Source organism: Choloepus didactylus, chromosome 2 (assembly GCF_015220235.1).
Source record: "Choloepus didactylus isolate mChoDid1 chromosome 2, mChoDid1.pri, whole genome shotgun sequence".
Lineage (NCBI taxonomy): Eukaryota > Metazoa > Chordata > Mammalia > Pilosa > Megalonychidae > Choloepus > Choloepus didactylus.
Genome location: NC_051308.1, coordinates 204,187,040 through 204,211,466, shown reverse-complemented (window position 1 = coordinate 204,211,466; position 24,427 = coordinate 204,187,040). Strand labels below are relative to the sequence as shown.

The window sequence follows — 24,427 nt, the reverse complement described above, 5'->3', positions numbered from 1 at the left end:
CAGTTAAATTCACAGCCTTGCTAGGTCTCTTATGTGAATGTTGGGGCACTGACCAGAAAAGAGAGCATTCAGATGACTCAGAGCACCCAAAACCCTACCCTCCTGAACAAACCTTACCAGCAGACGCAGCGCCTCTTTCCTTGTGGAGGCTAATGGATGACTTTTTACAGTCATCCTCAGCAGGAGGCAGTAGTGATATAGTTCCGTAAAAACCTTCTGTTGACACCTTATGATAAATCAATAATGTGCCAAGATCAAAGCATTCCATAAAATAAGGTAAATCCCATGTTTCTGGAGGTCCAATGTTCTAGGGCATGTCAAGCTATCCCCTCCTATGTAAAGTACAAGTTACTTCACCTTTCATCCGCCTACCATAAGAAAAAGGCATAATAACATATTTAATTGATTCTAATATTATGGGAATTATGCATATATTTTTCACATTTTAACATCTCTGACATGAGAATGCATCTTACAATCAATGGAATATCATGAATTAATGTGTTTTTAAAAATTCTTTCTTAGTGGAATATAAATGAAGGTGCATGGCTTCTTAGACTAGTTGAAATATTGTGCTTCTTGGATTTTTGAGGCAACATACACTACATCTGGGTACCCTGAACCTACCTATTTACTGAGTAGCTGTAAGCTTTGAGAGAAGTCCAGTGCAAGGGAAAACTTTCCATTGGGTCTGGGCTGCAATGTAAGTAGAAATGCCACCCAGTCTTCATGATCCACCAGATCTCATAATGTTTACTTCATCACAGTGATGGAGTCTGCAGCAAGCCCATGAGGAAAATCACAGATGAGTCCCTTGAGATCTGTGAATTAAAGCCATGCCCTTTGGTAAACAACTGATCTCCTTTCATATTGCTGACCTTAATAGAGACTGATGCTTGTCCATGAAACAACCAGGTGGCCTTGCAAACTGAACTTCCCATCCTTTCCTGGAAACTCTCTGATCTACTATACAGTCTGTAGTATCCCATAGCATTCCATCATCAAGTAGACCAGGACCAAGCATGTCTTCCCTTGCCAACCATCCCCCAACCAATACTTATGATAGCAAGAAGTATTCCAAAAGGGAAAATGTCAATTATGGTTTAAGCATATGGCTACATCTGATACGCTTTTTCCTTCCAGAAGAGGGCCACTATGGCATTAGCCTCACTCAGGGTTGGCTCTTAAGGGCAGCGAAGAAGGAAAATTTTCTCTGTGAAAGTATATTTAAGTTGTACATTCCGTTTTTCAGAGATGGCCTGAGGAAAGGATCCATAGCAATTAATAGGCAATGACTACTTACTTGGTTGGATGGTCAGAGATGTGGAAGGAAAAAGCTTGGAATATTGATGAGAAGGAAGTTTGGGGAAGACATATGTGAATGGGCCTTCTGGTATGAGCCCAGAGGATGCAAATATGTGGGTCCCATGTATATTCTCACCAAAGGGCTTCCATTGTGAAGCAAACTCAAAATCTTTTGGACAAGATGATCCACACTGAGAGTGTCAGCCAGCCATCTTTCCACAGTCATCACAGTGCCTAACCAAAGAGTTCATGAACAAACTTGTCATGAATGTAAGCCATGTATGGGCTCCATAGGCTGGTTCCTCTCACCAAGGTTGTTCTGGATACTGGGATCACTGAATGTTCAACTTGCCTGAAACAGAAACCATTCTTGATCCCCTGATACGGTATACCACACATGGTATAAGAAGTTTTATTTTGGAGCTCTTTCCTCATTAAGTGGCCAACAGCTTGCCCTTAACTAAAATAGACACTTATTCTGGATTTGCATTTGCTTTTTTTGCTCTTCCAGCTTCTTTGGACTTTCTAAATGTTTTATTTGCCGTTATGATATTTCATACAATATTGTTTCTGATCAAAGAACTCACTTCACAGTGAAAGAGGTAAAGCAGTAGGCTGGTACCCATGGATTCTCCTTGTCACGCAGAAGAAATTGTATTATAGAAGTGGAATGGACTGATCAAGAACTCAATTCCAGCATCTGTGTTTAAAAAACAAAACAAACATTTTACAAGTTTGGAAGGCTGTCTTCTAGGACAGTATATGTCTGCACCACCAACCCATATATATTTCTGTTACTTCCATTGCCTTGATACACCTATCAAGGAACAAACAAATGCACATGAGTTGACACAGACAGGATGACATCTGACTGCCCTGAGGATAAATCCAAACTCCTTACTGAGGCGGGCAATGCCTACCCTGACCTCATGTCCTCCTGTTTGCCTCTTCCTCATCCAGCACCAGTCACACTGGCCTTCTTTCTCTCTGTCCCTGCCACATATAAAGCTCCTTCTGTCTTCAGAGTCTGAATCGCACCCCCTGCCCCCAGATATTCTGTGACTATTTACATCATTTAAATCTCAGCTCAGATTCCATCTCTCCAAAAAAATCTTCCCTGGCATACTTTATCCTATTTTATTTCCTTCACAGTTCTTGTCATCATTAAAACTTGCACGACCTATCTCAGTGTTTGTATTCAGTATTTCCCTTCCTCCCCTAAAGATAAGCTCCACTAGGAGATATTTCTATCTCATTCACCCACTGCATTTCCAGAGCCTAGAACACACACTTTTTGAGCACCTACTATATACCATGATCCCTATTCTCACAGAGATGAGTCTATCAAGGGAGATGTACTGTATATTAAACAAATAATTACAGAACTAATTAACTACAGGGAGGGTCAGTGTTTGAGGCAGAGGCACAGGGCCCTCTCCCACTGTTCTGCTTGTTTCTGGCTCCAAGGACCATTCTCTTCTACCCTGTGGACAATTTCTTCTGTGAGATCCCTTCCTCCCATCACACTGTTTTCAGCTAGTGAATCCACCCAGGGAGCAGACCTCTGGAACAGGACTAGGTTTGTACTTTCAGGACCAGTTCTCCAAAGTCCCCGGGTTTAGCCAGGTTTGTGACCTTAGTGCTGTATCCCCCTATCCCCTCCAGGCCAGAACAGGCTACATTTATAGCTTATCTATGCAGGTTGTCTACTCTAGTTACTTCCTTAGATCTTTGGCAGGTCTTTGCTTGGGGTCTGACCCCCTTCATGCCTCAACAAGCCCTACCCCATCCCCCATTCTCATTGCTCATGTGTCCTTCCAGGTTGGCAGACTGATTTGCAGAAGCTGAAGCTGCGTGTTGCTTTCCCTGTCCCTTCTGCCCTTCTTAAGATCTCCTGTTCTGTCTCTGTCCAGGGCGATCAGCAAGTTTCTCCCCTTCAGGGATAGTTCTTGCAGCTGCTCCCTGCCTGGGGTTGTGTTCTTGGGCCCCTTTGTAACTCACACTGGGACAGGTAGCTCGGACTAGGGAGGTCCTGGGAAGCTGAGCTCCAGGCAAGCCCCAGGAGACCCTATCCCATAGACACCTCCATCTCCAACAATAAGCACAGTGCCTGGTACATACTTAGCACTTAATGAGCAAGGACAATTAATAACACTAATTCACCTAATCAAGAAACAACTAAATGTGCCAGGCACAGTGCTAACGCTTTATGTGCATTATGACAAATGAAGAAACTGAGGCTCAGAGAAATTAAATGACTTCCCAAGATCCTGAACTCTGCGCTCCTTTTACATTGCCCAAGAGGCAACATAGCAACATAGAAGGAAAATGCCAGAAAGCAGGCAGCGCGTAAGCACTCGCGGGCTCGCCGAAGTCAAAGACGGTGACAGACTCCGCGCCGTCAGTAGCATTCTCCTTGGGTTGCCAGCCGGCTCCGTTTCCGCAAGCACAGACCGGAAGTGTCCCTGTCGACCGCATTTCTAAAGAGCACAACCGGAACTTTCTGTTCGCGGCTCTGCGGGACTGGGGAAACACAGTGGCCTGCAGCCGGAGGATCCAGGTGCGGAGGCGCCGGGGACCAAGGAGGCGGATGGGGCCGTTGGGGAGACCCAGGTGGCGGGACACAGGCGGAACCGGGACCTGACCCGGACCACCCTCTTTCCTCGTGCCCCGCCTCTTCACCCCCACCACTTGGGTCTGGAGTGGCCCCGCCTCCTTACCTGAGCCTGGTCCTTTCTCAGACACTGACCCTCTGACTCTTGACCTCGGGGCGCTCCCCCATCTCTCAGGCACGATGGCCACGGGCGCGGATGTGCGGGACATTCTAGAACTCGGGGGTCCCGAGGGGGATGCAACTTCCGGGACCATCAGCAAGAAGGACATTATCAACCCAGACAAGGTAGCAGGGGCGTCCGAGAAGGTTGGGTAGAGGGAATGAAGTATTGAGGAGGGGTGACAGTGGAAGAGAGATGGGAAAAATGGGAGGGGGGCGGTTTGCACTTCTAGCGAGATGGAAGATTAAAGGTGTGATATCTGGTGTGATAATGGGACACCATTAGCGAGAGGCAGGGACCCAGAAGGTCGGACAACAACGAGTGTATGACATCTCTAAGAGATGAGAGGGGCAGAGGGTGTGAAACTTGTGAGGGATGGGGTACCAAGATGGAGTGACATTCTGAGAGATGGTGGAAGAAGTATTTTCTCTTCTGACAGGTCAGGGCTCTCCCAGATGAGGTGGAGATGGGGAGGGAAATCAACCTGCTCAGACTGGGGATATTCTGGTGAATGGTTTTCTGTGTCTGTATAGAAGGGTGGGTGAGTATGTGAGGACACCACTGTGTGTCGTGCTAACCGAACTGGGTTGAAGAATTTTTAGGGAAGGGGGTCTAGGCTGTGGTTCCTCTCCTGTGGTTCCCCTCTCAGAAAAAATCCAAGAAGTCCTCTGAGACACTGACCTTCAAGAGGCCCGAGGGCATGCACCGAGAGGTCTATGCACTGCTCTACTCTGACAAGAAGCAAGTATTTCTAGGAATCCCAAGTCCCCCCCCCCCCCCTTGAATCTAGACCCTGATCCACCTGCCATTCATGTCCCTAACTCCTGTTTTTTTTCTGCCAATTCTCTTCCTACCTTCCCACCCCAGCCATGGCTCCTGCTGCTGGCTTAGTGGAATGCAGGAAGAGCTCAGCTCCCTCTCTCAGTATGTGACTTACTCGCTCTAGGGTAGATGAGCTCCTGGGGCCCAAAGGCCCTCTATACCCTTTCTGGCTGTAATTCCCTACACCCTCTCCCCCAAACTCCACTGCCAGGGATGCACCCCCACTACTACCCAGTGATACTGGCCAGGGCTACCGCACGGTGAAGGCCAAGTTGGGCTCTAAGAAGGTGCGGCCCTGGAAGTGGATGCCATTTACCAACCCAGCCCGCAAGGATGGAGCAATGTTCTTCCACTGGCGACGGGCAGCTGAGGAGGGCAAGGACTACCCCTTCGCCAGGTTCAATAAGGTGAGCCACCACCATTCAGATACAGTCCAAGGTTGTCTACCCACGCTGAGCCAGTTGTATGAGCTCTCCAGTCTCCTGGGGTTGGCTCTAGAGGCATGACTCAGGTCTGTGTCTCAACCACGGCTCCCCACTCAGTCCTCACGGCATTCACATGCAGGGTGGGAATGTGTGGGTCTTCTCTTGATCTTTCAGATGCCACTGTTCCTCAGAGCGCTATCCTAGGTGCTCTACTCTTCTCATTCCGTCATTTCTCCCTAGTGTCTCATTTGTCCAGTGGTTTCACTTACCCTTTATATACACTATATATGCCAACTTAATATCTCCAGTCCAAAGCAACAGTTCCCACATATCCAGTCAGTTACTTGACATCTCCCTGAATGTCTCACTGGTAGCTCAGATCAACAGGCCCAAAAAGAACTCATCATCATCTTACTACTTCTCACCCCCAAACCTGTTCTCCATCTCAGTGAATGGTACCAGTCCTCCCAGCTGCCCAGACCAGGAACTTGGGAATCATCCTTGACTTAGCCGCCTCCTTTAGCTCTCACATTATTTCAGTCAACAATAGGGCAAAGAAGATAAGGGAAGACAGACAGCAAACATGTAAGCAAATAAAATATTGGTTTCTTTCAGATAAGAGCCATCAATAAAATTAAACTAGGATATGAATGGGATATGAAATGGGATAAAGAGTGAACTTGTAGGTATAGGAGAGGCCTACATTAGATAGGGTGATCAGGGAGGGTCTCTCTGCAGAGGTGGCACTTGAGTTAGACCTCAGTAATACATCTAATCATTGAGTCCCCCTGATTCTGTTTCCAAATAAATCACGCATCTACCCATGCTCTTTAGCTCCCAATGTCCGTGCCCTAGTCTGAGCTTCAAAACCTCTGGTAAACTGATTGCTGAGGTTCAGAGGGAACAGCCTTACCAAGACTTACCCAGGCTCACCGAGCCAATGAGAGGCAGAGCTAGGCTGGGCTAGGATCTCTTAGGCCATTGCTTAAGCCACTATTCAATGTGACCTCACAGCCCCTGCAGTCTGGCACAGCCTAGACTTAGAGCCTGAAAGTACTGAGGGCTTGAACCAGGACACTAAATCTCCCCTCAGCCCCATGTACTCAACTGTACCTGGACATCTTCTGAGTAGCTCACAGGGTTCTCAGATTTAGGGTATGAAATCATGCTTTCCCTCCTTGCTCCAAACAGTTTTCTGGTTTCCAAACCTGGACCAGTGCTACTGGTGCCCATTAAAGGTCCCACCACTAATAAAGGCTTGACCTGAGCAGGGACAGAAGGAGAGAACCACTCAGCTGGGCAAGGAGGCAAGGTCTGTGCTGGCCCAGGAGAGCAGCTGAGTGCTTGCCTAGGTTCCTGCATCAGGAGGCCATACCCTATCCCCTATCCTTCCTGATTCTTCTGGGTACCGTCCGTGATATGGCCCTGCATTGAATCCTAAGCAGTCTTTGATGTCTCCTCTAGGACCACACTGGAATTTTCCAGAAGGGTTTTACCATCTCCTACTTTTTCCCTGAGGAATTTTTCTTTTTCTTTGCTTAAAGTACAGGAGCATTGACCTGGCCATAGGAGGTGCCAGAGATCAGCTTCTATGGAGTTTGTTCTCCCTCAGCCTTTCCTTTGTCTTCTCATAGCTTGCTTCTCAGTCTTCCCTTTGTGTTGGGCATCTCTTGGCCTTGCTGCTTTTTCAGTTGACTCCCAAAGACCTTATGACTCCTCCTTGAATCTCCTGAGTTGCTCTCTGACTCCTGCCACAAATTATTCTACTCCTGCTCTTGGGGCCTTCTGGGATTCAGGCTTCAGGCAAGCCCGGGCCTGTCTCTACCTTCCTGAAAGCTGATGTGCTCTGGGTAGAGTCCCTGCCCAAGTTCTCTAGGCCTAGCATGAGCTTCTGCACAGCAAGTTTCCCAAAGGACATACCAACAGTGACAGATGATGGAGGTTAGTTTCCCTGGTGGGGATGCTTGAGCATGTTTCTAGGCCACAGGGAAGTGACCAGAAAAGAGGAAGAGGCTGGAGAGGTAAGGGACAACCAAGAGGTTAGGCATCTGAGGTAGCGGGAGGGAAATTTGGATTAAGTATTTTAAAACGGAGACAAGAGAATTTTGTATTTAGTAAATATTTTTCCATGCCAACACATTCCCTTGGCACACAAAAATGAATCAGACACAGTGTGTATCTGGTGTGATGCATGCTTTATCAGGAGGACCTGAGGGTCACAGAAGCTTCCTGGAGTAGTTAGAGCCTGAGCTGAGTCTTGAAGGATGTCACCAAGTGATATTAAGAAGGGATGCAGTGACTTTTTCAGGCAGAGGGAACAGCAAAGGGGTGAATAAAAAAAAAAAACAGTCCCAAGTAGGGAATACTAAGAGCATTTCAGTGTTGATGAAGCCTAAAGCCCATGGCAGAGCATGAAGGAAGATGAGACCTGAGAGGGCAGCTGGGGCTAGGTCAGGCAGGGCCTTGGAAACTAGGCTCAGGAATTTGGCTTTGCCCTGATGTCTTTCGGTAGTTGCTGAGAGATTTTAGGAACAGTAGTGTCAGGACCATATTTGAGTTTTAGAAAGATTACAGTGCTGATCGGGTGGAGAATGAAATTGGAGTAAAATGAACTAATGATCTTAGTCAGTGACTCCTCATCCACTGTCTTGCTTAAGCCAGAAACAGGAGTCATCTATTAATAGTGTCTTCCCTCACCCCTCACATCCAGTTGCCTAGTCCTGTGGTTTTTGTCTCCTAAATTCTCTCAGATTCTTTTCTCCATCCTCCATTGGTGCTACTTCAGTTTAGGCCTCTTCATTTCTCACTTGGATTAGTTCTAAAGCCTGCTGGCTAGTCTCTCAGATTCTTGTTTTACCCCCTTTGTCCTCCCTGCTGTCATGGTGGTCTTTGTAAAAGAAAGGTGGCCATTTCAGTCCTCTCCTTAACACTAACCTTACTGGCTCCCAGCACTCTCAGGATGAATTCCAGACTCCTTAGCAAGGTAAGCAAGGCCTTATAGGCACAGGCTTCTGCTGACCTGCCAGGCTCTTTTCATGCCTCTTCCCTTCACCCTTTATACTTGTTTCCCCAACATGCCCCTAACTGCCATACCTGTGCACATCAGGCTGTTTCATTGTTGTGTTCATATTGCACCCTCTGCCCAGGATTCTCCCCCATCTTCCTTCACCAGTTCACTTCTACTCAGCCTAAGACCGAAACAGGTCTCATTTATCTGTGTCCTGACCAACCCCCATCCCCACTAGAGTAAGCGTCACTCGTTACGCCTAGGCACACCTCTATCCTCAGTACATTGTGCTGAAATTATCATAGAATCTTCCTTTTTTCAGCTGGACTGTTAGCTCTGAGAGGCTAAGGACCCCTGTCTGTCTATCTTCTTTAGCATGGTGTCTCCAGCATAGGTTTAACAGGCACATGAAAAATATTTGTTGAATGAATGAATGAATGAATGAATGTCTTGCTTGCTAGACTATGAGCTCCTTGAGAGCAGGACTAGCTACACATTTCCTGAGTATGTTTTGGTATTAAATAGAATTGGAATACATAGGAGGGATATTAACCAAGCCTGGGAAATCAGGGAGACTTCCCAGAGGAGCTAATACCTGAATGAGGCCAAAAGGATGAGAAAAAGTTATCTAAGTTGAAGGAATGTGGAGGTGGGAAGACATTTCAGGCAAGAACAAAGGCTGAGGGGGAGAATCTGGTATGTACCAGAAACTGCTTATCATTTGGCTGGAACTTAGGGTCCATGAGGTACAATGGAAGCAGACAGAGGCCAAGTCATTCATTCATATGTTTGTTGATTGATTCAGTAAATATTTATTGCTAACTATAGCACCTGGTCCTGTGCTGATCTCTAAAGGTAGGAAAGGAACCAGATGATCCTTGCCACTGAGTTGTTTGTGGCTTTTCTAGAAGGCACTTTATCTTGTAGGAGTCAGGAGCCTTTCATGGACTTAATAAAGGATGGACAGGTGACATGACCAGATGTATTCTAGAGCAGTGCTTCTCAAATTACCTGTGATGAAGGATGTTTTTCAAATTCTAATCCATCACAGACTGATAATTTTGTAAAAGATAGTAAAATTACAAAAAAAGAAAGACTACAGTCTGTGTTTATTCTTCTTAGATTCAGCAGCATATGATTACTATAAAATTGATATAAAAGTTTCTTAATTTCCATATTACTGCAGACCAGTAACAGTTTGCAAACAGCACTGGTCCACAGACCACACTGATCTCCACTGTTCAGAGGTCAAATCTTGCCTGCAAATGGAGAAGTGATTGGTGGAGGACTGAAGAGGGGAAGAGAGACCAGTGTGGAGGCTTTTTCTGATCCAGTCAAGTGGTGGTGGTGTTATGGACTGGGATGAGGCAGCGGACATAGGGAGGTATTTCAGAGATAGAAGGCACAGATTTGGTGAAGAGGAGGGGTCAAGGATAAAGGTAGGAATTAAAGATGCCTCCCAGGTTTCTGGCTTGGGCAGCTGGTTGGGTGATGGTGACAGTGACTGAGATCTGGGCTGCAGGAGAAGTAAGTTTGAGGGTGATATGTTCAGTATTGAACATGTTAAGTTTCGGGTAGATGTGAGACCTCTAGTAGATGTCCAAGAGGCAGCTGGAATTAGGGTCTTGTGGTCAGGCTCAGCGCCAGTTTGGCAGAGTAGGACTTCCCTGGTCCAGCCTAGCTTTGCCTTCATCCTTGGATCTCTGACAGATCCACCTGGTGGTGCTGCTGTTTGTCCTCCAGAGAGGCCTGGGGGTGGGGGAGTTGGGGGACATTTCTGTAAAGCTGCAAGTCTCGTTGTCACCACTGGGTGGCAGTAGTGCTTCAAACAAGAGTTTCATGGACTAGAGGATCCTGGGCCTTTTTACATTATCACCAGGTATTTAGCCATCTGTCGTACTCCAAAATTGACCTTTGGACTCCACTGACACTTACATTTTGGCCCCTCAACTTAACCATGGGGAACAGGAGCATGTGTCCTCTTACAGGGCCTCCGATAGCTGAAGGGGTCTTGAGGTTGCTCCTGTAGTGAGTCCAGAGGCAGGTCTTGGTCCCAGAGCCTACCAGGGCCTCCAGTCAAGCAGACAGGCTCTTTCTTCTCCCCTGAAACATATCGCCTCCAGTCTGTCCTCTGCAGGGCCTCTGTTTATTGGCAATAAACAGAGCAGAGCTGTGGTCACAGGGGGCTGGAGCAAATAACATGCCATGTCATGGCCATGGCCCCCGTGTCCCTTCTGTGCCACTAGACTGTGCAGGTACCTGTGTATTCAGAGCAGGAATACCAGCTCTATCTTCACGATGATGCTTGGACTAAGGCAGAAACCGACCACCTCTTTGACCTCAGCCGCCGCTTTGACCTGCGTTTTGTAGTTATCCACGACCGGTATGACCACCAGCAGTTCAAGGTGAGCCAATGTTGTGTATTTGGATGTGTGCCCCAACCCCCAGGCCTGGAAGACCCACTACCTTCATGCCATTCCCTCCCCCTTCCATGCATGTTCATCCCCACCCCCCACCCATGTCTTTATCCTCAGAAACGTTCTGTGGAGGACCTGAAGGAGCGGTACTACCACATCTGTGCCAAGCTTGCCAATGTGCGGGCTGTGCCAGGCACAGATCTCAAGATACCAGTGTTTGATGCTGGGCATGAGCGACGACGGAAGGAGCAGCTGGAGCGTCTCTACAACCGGACCCCAGAGCAGGTCACCCCTCCATGCCCTGAATCCCCATGCCAGTTGCTTCCATCTACCATGCCTTCAGCCCCCTGACCTCCTATGCCCCCTCACCCCTAGGCTCCTCTACTTCCCACTGGGACACTGTCTTATCCACAGCCCATTCTTACCTCACGACCTGCTCTGCATACCTCTTCACATCCCTTGTAATCCCTTCTCAGGTTCCCTCACAGACCTCCCTGGTACCCTCTCACCTCTCTGTCTACCTTTACTCCTTTATGTGCCCTCACCCACTTTTCTGCATCTCACACTTTCCCAGGTGGCAGAGGAAGAATACCTGCTGCAGGAGCTGCGTAAGATTGAGGCCCGGAAGAAGGAACGGGAGAAGCGCAGTCAGGACCTGCAGAAGCTGATAACAGCAGCAGACACCACTGCAGAACAGCGACGCACAGAACGCAAGGCCCCCAAGAAGAAACTACCCCAGAAAAAAGAAGCTGAGAAGCCGGTGTGAAGGCTAAGGCAGCCCAGGCTCAGGGCAAGGGGGTCTCCTGGCACAGGGCCCACCCCCTAGTGGAGGGCTCCAAGAGCACCCAGAGCTGATGGGGTACTGGGACTGACACTGGGACCTCACCCTGGTGGCACCTTGGTCTCCATAACTCCTTCTCCCCCCAGGCTGTTCCTGAGACTGCAGGCATCAAGTTTCCAGACTTCAAGTCCGCCGGTGTTACACTGAGGAGCCAGCGGGTACGTAAGCCCTCCCACCCCCACCCCACCCCCATTAATAGGCGTGGACCCTGGACTATGGATGCCCTGAATGCTGCAGGCAGGTGAGGCTGGACCAGTAGGGAAGGATGTGTCATGTGCCAATAGAGGTGGCCTCACCGGGCTCTCAGGGCACCATGGCCAGTCTGAGGTCACAGCTTTCATGATACTCCACTGGCCCACAGCTGCCTCCTAAGGTTGCTCTCTCTCTTCCACTCCCCCACTACCTCTAGTCCCCTTCATTTAAGCCCCTTAGAGGGAGCATGGCTTAGTTGCCTGGGTCATTGCAGATGAAGCTGCCAAGCTCTGTGGGACAGAAGAAGATCAAGGCCCTGGAGCAGATGCTACTGGAGCTTGGTGTGGGTGAGTATGGGGGCTGGGCTCCACAATATGTACCCACCCAAGGCTAGGGATAAAAACTGAGCAGGGGGAAGGATGGTTGGTGTTGCCAGGCTTCATCCACATCTCAATTCTGCCTATGTGCTGCCCACTCACCTATCTGCAGAGCTGAGCCCGACACCCACAGAAGAGCTGGTGCATATGTTCAATGAACTGCGAAGTGACTTGGTGCTGCTCTACGAGCTCAAGCAGGCCTGTGCCAACTGCGAATATGAGCTACAGATGCTGCGGCACCGGCACGAGGCGCTGGCCCGGGCTGGTGTGCTGGGGGGTCCTGCCACACCAGCATCAGGCCCAGCCCCAGTCTCTGCTGAGCCTGCAGTGCCTGAACCTGGCCTGGGGCCTGACCCTACCAAGGACACGATCATTGACGTGGTGGGCGCACCCCTCACACCCAATTCGGTAAGAAGCTGGGCATGCTGGAAGAATGTGTACTAGCCCTGCATGTGAATACATGGCTTACAAGCTCTGCTCCCTCTAGTGCCTGCAGCTGGACTCCACCTCTGTGTGAGGTTGTGAGGCTGAGGGGAAGAGTGGGGTTGGCCTTCCCTCAGAGTGTGAAATATGCACATCAAACCTGAATTAGGCCTTGGGGCCACTGACCTCAACACCTTCTGTGTCTCCTCAGAGGAAGCGTCGTGAATCGGCCTCCAGTTCCTCTTCTGTGAAGAAAGCCAAGAAACCATGAAAGGCCACCCAGGGTGTGGGTGATACTTATGTGTAAATATAGCTGCTGAGTTGGACTGGACTGCTGCTTTTTCTTTCTACAACTTCTGATGCCTTTGGCTAGGAAGGGTGGGCCAGGAGGGGAATCCCCACACCCACCCCAAGGATGATACTCACCACTACCAATTTTGCTCAAACTCCTACATCATGGAACACCCATGATTTTACACTTACAATGGCTTTGCACACACCTTAAGACACTAGCAACTTGATCTGACTCCCTGTGGTCAGACAATAGCCACACCTCTAGGGCCTTGTTCTTATTCATTGAGGGTCTCACAGGTGCTCCGGTAACCACAACCAGTCCCACCGTGATGGCCTTGGGCAGAGGCAGCCTGAAGCATGCTCTGTCTTCTGTCACACCCTGACACCCTGACAGCCTTAGACGCAGCAGCAGCCCTGTACACAGATGGCTTTGCACACACCCAGGGCTTTGTTTCCCCAACTTTATTCAGTGGCACGTTCACAGCAGGGATGGGGGTAGACACAAGATGGGGCCTGATCTGTCCTGGAGCCCTGGGGGCACCACACACCATGCACTATGTATGGGAGGGGGTACAGGGGGGCTTGGTGGCCCCAGCAGAAGCCTGTGTACCAGGAAGGAGGCGCTGGGTGCCTGGGTCCCCCTAGCCCAGGCCCACAATGGGAGGGGCAAATACTGGGCTAAGGTGGAGAGGTGGGGGTGGGGGACACAAAGTTTCTGCTCCAGAGGGGCCAAGTGGCCAAGCCCTTACCCACGGAACAAGCCCACAGGGCAACTACGGGACACTCTGGATGTAGAGCTGTGCCCCTCTCCCTTTTCCCCTCTGGTGAGGGAGAGGAGGGTTCTGGGCTGGGCCCAGCAGCTACCCTGTCCTGCCCCTTCCTGTCATCAGCCAATCAGAACGGCTTAGACGTCTGCTTGAAGATGAAGCCGCGATAGGCAAGTGTCTTCATGATGTTGGCAATGTTCTTGCAGTCGTCTAAAAAGAGGAAGAGAAGGCATTTAGATGGGCCTCAGATCCTTCCCCTCCTTACCCACAGGCACTCTTACATGGTAGGGGGTGGGAAGCAGGCTCAGAGTCAGGGGCCAGAGGCTCTAGAAAAGGGGTCCTGTACCCTGCTGGCAGCATCTCCAGCTTGAGGTTGGGCTGGGTGATGCTGGGCCGGCAGGAAGCCTGGTCTCAGTGCTTCTCAGTCCCATAATTCATGTTGGAAATTGGCCAGCGTGTCCCGCCCCGGCCCCAGTGGTGATGTATGGGCGCCGTCGCAGTAAGAAAAAGGCAGAGTAAATGTGTAATTTCTCCCTTGACGGCCCCTGGCCACTGGGCGATCCTTCTTGTTGCCTCTGCATGGGGACAGCCCGTCCGCCACACTCCGTCTTCCCGCCACCCACCTTGATGTCTCCATTTCATTACTGTGCGGCCATTCATCACGCCCACGGCCAGGGTGACTTTGCCAGCACTTGTGTGTGTGGGAGATGTGGCTCAGGCCATAATCACTGGTGACAAGACATAGGATTGGCACTTCTGGGTCCAGGGCCTTGGGAAACACACCTACTCCGTACCCCAGATGTGTTCCTGTAGCCCCAGATAGGTTGGAGCGGGTCCAGATTTGTGATCCCTCCTCACAGCCCTGGCTGTCAGCCCTCTCCCAGAATACCTGTGTATACCTGGCCACACCCTCTCCCAAAGCTCAAAGCTGAACGCTGGTCCCCTTCTTTGGCCCCATGTCTCAGGTTAAAAATGTCTGTTTGTGCCAGACTCTGTCACAAGCACTTTCTCCAATACTGGTTCCTGTGAAAACTGTCCTAGAACCCTAGTGTCCTAGTCAGCACTTTGGGGCCCCAGTAATATGGATGTGGGCCAGGACTTGGTCCACCTCCACCAGCAGGAGGTGCAGCTGCCCCAGAGCTTTCTCCGGTATAGGAAGTCTCCAACAAAAACAGCCCCAAGTGCCTGGGTTTTCTGTTCTGATGTCTGGAGCAGCCACAAACATCCCAACCCCTCACCTGCCTCTCCTCCCACCCCTCTCCCACCTCCCATATATATGCTTCAGGGCCATAACCAGAGTCTCAGCTGCCACCAGCCCTCATGGGATCAATGCTGTGACTGCAGACATATTGTACATCGATGTCATAATCAGGTGTGAGAGGGTGGTAGGGTCAAGGTGGGGTCAGGAGGCCTCTGCATCTGTCAAGGACCAACCCCTACCACTGAGCCTATCTCTGCCAGGATCAGGACTGGCAAAGGGTACCCATCACAGAAAAGGGCCGGGGGTGGTGGTGGAGAGTTTGGTCACCCTAGGGGCCTGTATCTTACTGGCCCATCACCAACTCTGCTTAGGGCAGGCAAGGTCTCTGGGTAAGACCAGGGACAAATCACGCAAGCCCTGACTTACAGAGCTCAGCACATATTTCCTACAGCAGATGTGGGCTAGGTGACCCAGTGCCCAGACGTGGGGAGACCTTGTTCGCCCAGGGACTCGGGGAAGCCATGAGAGCTGGTCTGAGGCTGAACGGTGGGAAGACAAATGGATGGGTAGTGGCAGCCATGGCAACTCCAGACGTGACCCATCCCCGTGGTTTATGGGCCGGACACGCACCCTGCTCGGCTGAGGCCCTGTCATTTGTCTCCCTTAGTGTGTATGCCTTTGCTATGGGGGGTAGAGGGTGGAGGGAAGGGCTGCGACAGGAGGAGCTAGGCAGTTCAAAGGAAGGGGAATGGGATAGGAGGAGCTGTGAAGGAGGGGGTTGGGGTGGGATGCCATAGGAAAGGCCCTGGGAGTGGGGAGAGGTTAGGATGGGGCCCGGTGCTGTGATAGGGCACATCGGAGGGGCTATGATATGGCACTTTTCTCCCCAAAGAAGTCTGGCCTTGTCAGAGCACCTCCAGTCCTTCCTGTCTCCCACTCTGGGGACCTTGGCTGCTGTGCATATTAAGAATAAGTCCCCTCGTTATCTGCAATTACCCAGCGGCCACACACCTCATTTCTTCCAGCAGAAAAGAAAATTAGTTTTCTATTGACTTCATCTGGCTCCTCCCTCATTGCTGGACAAATCGCTCAATCTGCCTGCCCTGGTCCAAGTGAATGTGCCCAGACCCCCCCAGGCCACAACTGTTCCAGTGGGTAAGGACTGAACCCACCCCACCCCCCGTGCCTGGCCCTGTGCTGGGAAAGGGTCCCTGTGCCCCAGTCTCTGTCCTTGACCTCTCCCACTCTACCCACTGGGTGACTTCATCCAAATCCTTAGCCTCAGATCCCACTGAAGATCTCCATCTCTGGCCCAGAATTCTCCCCCAAGCTCCAAACCATATATAAATGCCTCCTGAACATCTCTTTCTAGATCAACATACAAATTCAGTACACCCAATTCTGAAATAATTTCCTCCCAAACTTCTTCCTATCCCCATATTCTCTATCCCAGTGAATGGCACTTCAATCCACCCAAAATGTAACCAAAAGAAACCTCAGGATATTGCTTGACACTTTGCCCTCTCCCTTACTCCCCAGTTCTGATCAATTGTGAAGTCCTGCAGATTTTATCTTATTCTTTGTTTAATCATCTCCCCATGCATCCCAGCAGCCAGCCCCCTAGGGCAGATTCCATCATCTCCTGCCTGGATTCCTCTAACAGTTTGTCCTCTGCCTTACCCCTTGAATCCATCCTCTTGTAACCAAAGTGATTTTTCTTATACAAATCTGGCCATGTCCTTCTCTCTTCAGATCCCTTCAGTGACTCCCTTTGCCCTCAGTATAAAGTCTACATTCTTTAATAAGACTTAAAAGACCCTGCAGAACAGACAACTGTTACCTCTGGTCTCACCTCTGCCACTCTCTACTCCCAACCTCTGTGCTCCAATCTTAAGGAAACACTATTCTCTAAAAATGACAGTGGTTATGAGTATGGGTTTTGAAACTGACCTGTCTCCAGTCTTAACTTCACCTACTGCATATGAGACCTGTGGCAAGTGCTTAGCTTCTCTAAACTTCAGATTCCTCAGATATGCATGATAATGGATGCTACCTCACAGATATTGTGAGAGTTGAATAAGATAATACATCCACATGTATTTGCACATGCCATTATTCTCTTATGTCCGGAAGAGAGAGCAAGGATGCTAGTTTTCTGGATGACCCAATGGTGAAAGAATCTTTATAATACAGAATCTCTGGCATTAGATGGCAGATAAGGGGCCAGCACACTTGATGAAACCAATTGTCACCCACTTCACAAACTCAGACTTCTGAACTTCACTGTTTATTGGGGATTCTGGAGTCTAACTTGGTGCAACTGGTTCACTACAATGAAGAGAGACCCAGAGATGGGAAGAAACTTACTCCAGTTCACCTAGAAAGTCAGTGGAATAGCAGTCATGGGCTTCTGGCCCTTGAAGCCTTCATAAGTGTCAATGCAAAGTACTTCTGTTAAAAAGTCAATGGCACAGTTAGAAAATAAGGAAACTTGGCAGAAAGAAGCACCTCAGACAGATCTGGGGCTCTGAATAGAGATAGCAGCAGGGTGAGCCTGGTGACAACATGGCTTCCCAGACAGTCCTCTGCTTGAAGCACCAGGCCACCTGGGTGAACTGAGCTCCATAAGGCCAGCCTGAAGCTACTATGGACTGGGGAGTGGAGGTACACAACCTGGTGCCCACGATGGAGGCCTCCAAGAGCAGGTCTTCCTCACCTTCTCCAAATCTTACAAGGCTAACCTGGTTTTGTTTGTTTAAATCCTTTGTTAAATTTCATCGTCTGTTGCTACCCCTTCCTCTAGTTTAATCACTTTCCTGATCTTCAGGGATGTCTAAGCAGTGACTTGTTTTTATGTTCCTTCAGGGTCGTCACCTTGTGACAAGATGACCCTCTTCTTTCTCGTTTTGGGGGCATTAATATTCTTAACGTTAGAAATATTTTTATACTGTAAAGACCAGAGCAGGAGGGGAGCAACTGCATAAATGTCTCGGAGAGAAAGTGAGTGGGCTAGCACCTAACAAGGAAGGATAAGTTTGTTGGTTGGGCCAAGGATAGTCAAATATCTGCTTGGCAAAGGAGCCGCTAGCGGAATGGTGGCTCAGAGCACTTAGGACACCCAATGAGAGCTCACACAAGGAAAACATCCTAAAGCCAAAAAGGTCTAATTGGTTTCACTTGGCTGAATTGAAAGGTAGAGGACAGGAAGTAGGCCCTGGGCCAGGGAGACCCTCAAAAGGAAAGAGGCCCAAGGAAACTCCTGGAAGGCCATTCACTCACACTCATGCATTCAGCAAACATGCACTGGCACCTTCCATGTGCTAAGTTCTATTCCAGCGATGCTGGGCCACAGGGATGTACAAGACTCGGTACCTCCCTGCTCTCAAGGGTACTCAGAGACAGACTTATAAGAGGGGCTGTATGAACAATATGAGAAAAGGAGGCACAGAAAAGCCACGTTGTTCAGTCTGAGGATTACAAAAGTTAAGCAGAGGTCTTAGGGACACGTGAGAAGGAGCTAGCCAGACAAGTCGGGGTGGAGGTAAGGAAGGTGTTTTCAGCATAATGAACAGTGTGGGCACATTTCTGGAGGCGAGACGTGGAGTTTCCAAAGAAATAAAAAAAATTAAATTTAGCAGGTAGTTGGGGGTGATGGAGAAGAAGAGGTAGGGGAGTGGCCAGAGAGGAAGCCAGCCAAGTCAGCTTCAATTCCACAATTTCAATCATTTCCTTATTGTGAAATATAACACACACAGAGAAAAGGGACAATCTTCAAAGCACAATTCAACAAGTAGCCACAGAGTAAATCCTAAAGAATGCCATGGGCGATAGTTCCACCATCCCAGCCACTTCCCTCCTGACTAGAGGAAGCCCTGAAGAGTCTTGACTGCTAAGCTAAATAGCTTAAGATTTTATTATTCTGAAAGATGAGGAGACACTAAATGGTTGAGGAGGGAAGGACAGGACCAGATGTGTTTTAGAATTATCATCCTAGGATGTGAAAATAGGACCAGAAGGGTTAACTCAGAAGGCACAGAGACCAATTAACAGAAATATTGGTGGCCCAGAACTAGGCCAGTGGTGGTGGAGGAGGAGGTGGAGATAGACTGGAGATATGAAGAAGTGAATGGAGGAGAGAGATTCTGGAGACATAGAATGAACAAGCCTTAATGGAGGATATGACAGGAATGAGTCTAGAATCTTTGTGAGACTTGCTAGACTCAGGCATACCGGAGGAGGTGCAGATTTGGGGAAGTGATGAACTTAGCTTTGGATATGTTAAGCCTGAGATTCCTATGGGTCATCTAAATTTAGTAGGCATTTCCTTTATGGCTTCTAGGTTTTTTGTCTTGCTTCAGAAGGCCTTCCCTATTCCTATGTTATACTAAACACAACCAACCATTTGTTTTATTTTAATACCTTCAGTTTTTATTTTTTATATTTAACTTTTTAATCTGTCTGAAATAGAGGATCTAACTTTATTTTTTTCAAAATGGATAGCCAATTGCCCTATCAACAGTGATTGAATTGTCCACTTTCCCAACTTTTTGAAATGGCACTTCTATCATATATAAAATTCCTATACATGGGTCTGTTGGAGCCAGCAAAGAATGAACACAAATTGATCAAAGATGCAAACTGGACTGGTGGGACAGGAAGGGTGGCAGGGAGGCAAGCTGCTGACGTGATGAGGTTTATGGGGCAGTGTGGCCTAAAGGAAGATTGAGGGACATCCTGAGGTCACCACAGGCTTCCTGCCTAAAAAGCTTAGCCTAGTAATACATTATTAGCAATGTCCAGGAGCTGGTAAGAAATGGGGCCAGAGTCAGAGAGCAGGAACCAACAATGATGGTGGGGGTGGGGGAGCAGCATAAAGAGCAAGAACACAGTAAGGATAAGGCAACAAGAACACTGCGGATACGTGGTACATGACTCCCAGGGATGAGCTGGTACTGGCATCATGGGATTGAGAAAGCCTTCTTGACCAAAAGGAGGAAGAGAAATGAAACAAAGTTTCAGTGGCTGAGAGATTTCAAATGGAGTTGTGAGGTCATTCTGGAGGTTATTCTTATGCATCGTATAGATATCCCTTTTTGGTTTTTAGTGTATTAGAATAGCTAGAAAGAAATACCTGAAACTTGAACTGCAATCCAGTAGCCTCGATTCCTGAAAACAAGTGTGTAACTATATAGCTTACATTGTGTGACTATGTGATCGTGAAAACCTTGTGGCTCACACTCCCTTTATCCAGTGTATGGACAGATGAGTAGAAAAAAGGGGGACAAAAAGTAAATGAATAATGGGGGTGGGGGATGGGAAGGAGCATAAGAGGTTTTGGGTGTTCTTTTCTACTTTTATTTTTATTTTTATTCTCATTTTCATTTTTATTTCTTGAAGTAATGAAAATGTTCAAAAAACTGACTGTGGTGATGAATGCAGAACTATATGAGATGGTGAACAACTGACTGTACACCTTGGATGATTGTATGGTATGTGAATATATCTCATTAAAATTGCAGGGGGAAAAAAAAAGAACCCTGGGGGTGGCCTCATCTTTCTGTCTGGATATTCTGGCAGCTGCAATGCCCTGAGAGCAAAGGGCTAGTGGGTCAATCCTGGGCCTGCTTGACACAAGACTGCCAGATTAAACAGAGCCCTCACATGGGGACATGCTTACACTAAAATTATTTTGTTGTTTATCTGAAATTCAATCCTAACTGGATGTCCTATATTTTTATTTGCTAAATCTGGCAACTCTATGCTGGAGGCCAGCATCCTAAGCTATAGCACAGTTTAGGTAACAACAGCAAATGGTAGCCCAGAAGGAAGGTAGGGAGACAAGTCAGTGAATTTAAGACTGAACCAGCAGAGGGATCTTGTGTAGCCTCAGATTACGGATTTGAATCCAGACTGCACCATTAATAACTGTGAACTTGAGCTAGTTACTGAACTTTATTTAACCTCTCTTATGCTTTGGTTTCTTCTTCTCTAAAATGGGAATAATAATGATAATATACATAGCAACTACTTCCCTCAGGGTTGTTAAAAAGATGAAATGAGTTTTTATTTGTGAATGAGTAAAACAGTGTCTGGGTTAGTTGTTGTTACCCCTGAGAGCTCCCCCAAACCCTTGTTCCTTGTCCCAGACATGGCCCACACAGTCCCCTGGTCCCCCAGGCACAGTCGCCTTGGCCCACCCAACATACTCCCCAGACACAGACTCTCTCCTTACAGACATTGCTCCCATAGCTTTCTACCCTTCCCCCAACACAAGGTCCTTATAGCCTGGACTTCAAAGTGACCCCTTCTTCCAGCCCCTCCCCCTCATCCCCCCACCACCCCACTGAGGTGCCTGGAGGTGCCACAGGGCTGATGGTGAAGGATGATGGTTGCTCCACAATAAGGGGAAAAGGCAATTTCATCTTGATTAGCAGGCGATTTCTCTCTCTGTAATAAGCCCGCTCCAAATAATTAGCGTGTTTTACGTAATAATGAAATTACAGAAATGCAGTCCACTTATTCAAACAACTCACCATTACCATATTTTTAAATATTAGACTTAATTAGAGTTTATCACTTCAGAGAAGTATGCGGACCGAAGATGTTTTTTAAAAAATCCTCATAAAGTGTTTATTAAGCGCTGGTAAAGCTGGGATAATGATGTGTTTGGAAATTAAGGCAATCAAACACTTACTGCTGCTCCTGGAGGCCGGGCATGGAAATGAGGCCATTACACGCCCATTACCCACTAGCTCACAGCCTCTTGGGGGGGGTGGGGGATACGCCTGGCCAAGAGGGCATGGTGCCCGGAAATGCCTGTGCCAGCATCCCAGAACAGCCTGACCAGTAAACTCAGTGTGAAATCCCTCGTGTCACTTACATCACATTTGGCCACTGGGAGCCCAACTCAGACTTGGCCAGGCAAATGACTGGCTCCGTCCCAAATGCTGAAGAAGAACCCCAGGACCAACCCTGATTCAGACTCCCATGCCTGGCAGGACATGTCAATTCCACTCAAACCCCAGTGCAAACAAGAGACAGAAGCCCAGGTTTGGCCAACAGAGAAGTCAAAGAGAGGAGGCTGAGGATGAATCCCACTTGCTGGTTCAGGTCATTGTTGAAGAGGCTACAGACCCAGACCAGGTGACCATTCTCTGGGCCACACAGGAAGAGGTAGCCAGAGTGGAGGGGCACAGTCTGGAAGGAAGCTGGGGAATTGAGCTGGCAGCCAAGGAAACAGAAGAGCCAGGGGCCAGGCTCTGGAATAGAGCTGGGGACAGAACCTGGAACAGGAAAAGCAGGCAAAAAGCGTGGTGGGGAGAGGGGCTGGTGGCTCCAGGCCCCATTTATCCTGGTGAATAACTAATTCCAGAATTTATAGTGCTGGGTTTTTGTTCCGTGGCCATTTATATCTGCAAGGGGAGGAAATGAAGAGGCAGCGCGGACGCCACATCCTTCTGTGTTATTGCTTGTCTGCCATTTGCAAATCATTATTAATTGTGGGCCCTGGTGGCGGGCTGGGCGGGTGCCGGGCTGGGTACATCCACATAGCTCTTCATCAAGGACCCCAGCCGCTGCCCCAGAGAGCCAATTACCCCGCCCTGATTGGGATCAGATAAAGAGGGAATTTTTACAAATTAGGGAATAAATAGAATTTCCACACAGGGCGCGGGCAGGACCTGAGAGGCTGTAATGAAAAACCATCCGTCACCATCAGCGCAGCTTGGGCACGTGGTCCTGGCACTCCCTCCCCTTGCAGGCCCGCCCTAATTCTTAGGGGCCTGGGTGTACGGGTCCAAGGACACCCCCAAGCCCTCCAAGGCCCAAAGCAGGGAGAGGACTCCCCAGGTGGGGTGTGTATCCAACACTGGGCCATAGATGCTTGGGCCCCAGTCTCTGGCATTGGACCTGGTGCTGCCTCTCCCTTTTCCTGCCTGTCTGTCCCTTGGGGTCTTTGGAGATAGACTGAGGCAGTCCTCAGAAGACCAGGGTTGGGGGACCATGAGGCAAAGACCACATCTATACCCCATACAGCCATGACAGCCCCAGAGCAGAGCCCCAGCCCCATGGCCACTCACTCTGGGCTCCCATTAGCGCTCCTCCCCTTGGATCATTAAATATGTATATCTTATTACACGCCTTGTTAGAGTATCGAGCTCTATTGACTGATGATAAATCCTGAGCCTCGTCCTGGCCATAAATTTATCTGGAGATGATGAAGACTCAATAATCTAGTCAGGCAGATAATATCATCGGGCCTTAAAAAAGATCATTACATTATATGTCAGAATTAAAAGTGAAATACACCGTAGTAACAGGGCGGCTGTTCTGGCCATTACAATGGATGCCCGCCTCCCCCCACTCCTTTCCAGCCTAGGCCCCATCCAGGTAGAAGGGCCAAGAAGCCTCACCTTCCTCCTGACTCTGGGATTCCAAAGCTAGAAGCACCAGACTAAAGCCAGATTACTTAAGGCCAAGTAAAGGAGAGGGGTGAGGACAGCTGAGCACATCCACCACACCTGCTAGCCACCTCTACCCCAACCAAGCTCCCAACTTACCATTGTCCTGAGGGTTCTCCTGTGGGCCTGTCTCTGGGGGTCTTTCAGTGGCTCTTTGACAGAAAGGGTGACAGAGCCTCACCCCCTTCCAAGGCAGGTTTTTCCCAAAAATGGGGAGACTGAGATGTGAGAGGTTAGGCTGCTTGCCTGAGCTGCCCCCAGGCACGTGGAGAGTACTAGGGCCCTGTAACCTGGCTCCAAGGACCCTTGGTGCCAGCAGCCCATCTAAAGCTTTTCTTGTGAGCATGTACTAATAGTCCAGACCTTACAGCTTCCTTCCAGAGACAGCTGCTTGCCTATATACCCAGGGCACACTAAGGTCTCTCCTTTGAAAAACCCTGCTGATAGCTTCTGGGTTCTTTGACCTCAGCACTAATGACCTTCTACATTATATTCCAGTTTTGCCCATTTCCACAGTCATATCCTCAACCTTTTTAACATCCTCTATGGCTCTTCCTCTGAAATATTAAATTCAAATATCCCTAGTCTCTGGCGATAATGTATATTTTTTTTTATTTCACTGGAACCTTGATACCTCAACTTTCTCCAGACACATCACCCTCCTGTATTCCCTTTTTTCCTTGTTCTCTTCTGACTGCTCTTCTGACAGCCATTCCCCTCCTTCCCTGCTGGAAGAGCCCACTCCTCCCTCAAGTGACTAAGGTAAATCTTCCATGGCCTCAGCCAATTTTGGTGATCTCATCCCCCTGACCAGTCATAGGTTTTGGAGTGGGCATGTGTTCTGGCTACTGAGACATGAGGGTAAGTTGGCTGAAAGACCTGCAAAGAAAGTTTCTTCACTCTTAAAAAGAGAAGCACAAGGGAAAAATAATCCTTTATATTTTGTTGATTGTTTTCATGTCTGCACATAATGTCTAGAACTGCAGAAGCAAGCCATCTTCCAACCATGAGGGGAATTAGCCTGTGAAGAATATGCTGAAGACAAAAGAGCAGAAACATGGAAAAAATCTGGGTCCTTGATGACAGTGCTAAGATGCTGAGCTCTAAGATGACCAGCTCTAGT

General features: G+C 48.7%; 2 protein-coding genes across 9 annotated transcripts in view; one reads left to right on the top strand and one right to left on the bottom strand.

Moving 5' to 3' along the window:
* Nucleotides 1–3,799: 3,799 nt before the first annotated feature.
* Nucleotides 3,800–12,914, top strand: DMAP1 (DNA methyltransferase 1 associated protein 1). Of its 2 annotated transcripts, none has more exons than XM_037827428.1 (11): nt 3,800–3,865; nt 4,047–4,204; nt 4,729–4,820; nt 5,113–5,308; nt 10,580–10,738; nt 10,868–11,035; nt 11,325–11,510; nt 11,678–11,749; nt 12,058–12,130; nt 12,273–12,568; nt 12,795–12,914. In XM_037827428.1, the coding sequence occupies exons 2-11, from the start codon at nt 4,100–4,102 to the stop codon at nt 12,852–12,854; spliced, it is 1,407 nt and encodes a 468-aa protein (XP_037683356.1). In that variant the 5' UTR covers nt 3,800–3,865; nt 4,047–4,099; the 3' UTR covers nt 12,855–12,914. The 2 variants fall into 2 exon arrangements, with proteins under 2 accessions (XP_037683356.1, XP_037683358.1); XM_037827430.1 differs by having other exon boundaries at nt 3,817–3,865; nt 4,095–4,204.
* A 410-nt stretch (nt 12,915–13,324) lies between these two features.
* ERI3 (ERI1 exoribonuclease family member 3) overlaps nt 13,325–24,427 on the bottom strand; it is a 128,084-nt gene continuing 116,981 nt past the window's right edge. For all 7 annotated transcript variants that reach the window (XM_037827424.1, XM_037827425.1, XM_037827422.1 and 4 more), the window contains one exon: nt 13,325–13,854. In XM_037827424.1, the coding sequence (XP_037683352.1) occupies nt 13,772–13,854 (83 nt within the window). In that variant the 3' untranslated portion in view covers nt 13,325–13,771. The remainder of the gene's footprint in view (nt 13,855–24,427) is intronic.

What these genes read in the sequence shown, in the direction of transcription:
- DMAP1 (XM_037827428.1), top strand. Translation starts at nt 4,100, where the DNA reads ATGGCCACGGGCGCGGATGTGCGGGACATTCTAGAACTCGGGGGTCCC. An exon ending in CCTTCGCCAGGTTCAATAAG is followed by an intron (nt 5,309 to 10,579) that starts GTGAGCCACCAC and finishes CTGTGCCACTAG; the next exon opens with ACTGTGCAGGTACCTGTGTA. An exon ending in AAAAAGAAGCTGAGAAGCCG is followed by an intron (nt 11,511 to 11,677) that starts GTGTGAAGGCTA and finishes TTCTCCCCCCAG; the next exon opens with GCTGTTCCTGAGACTGCAGG.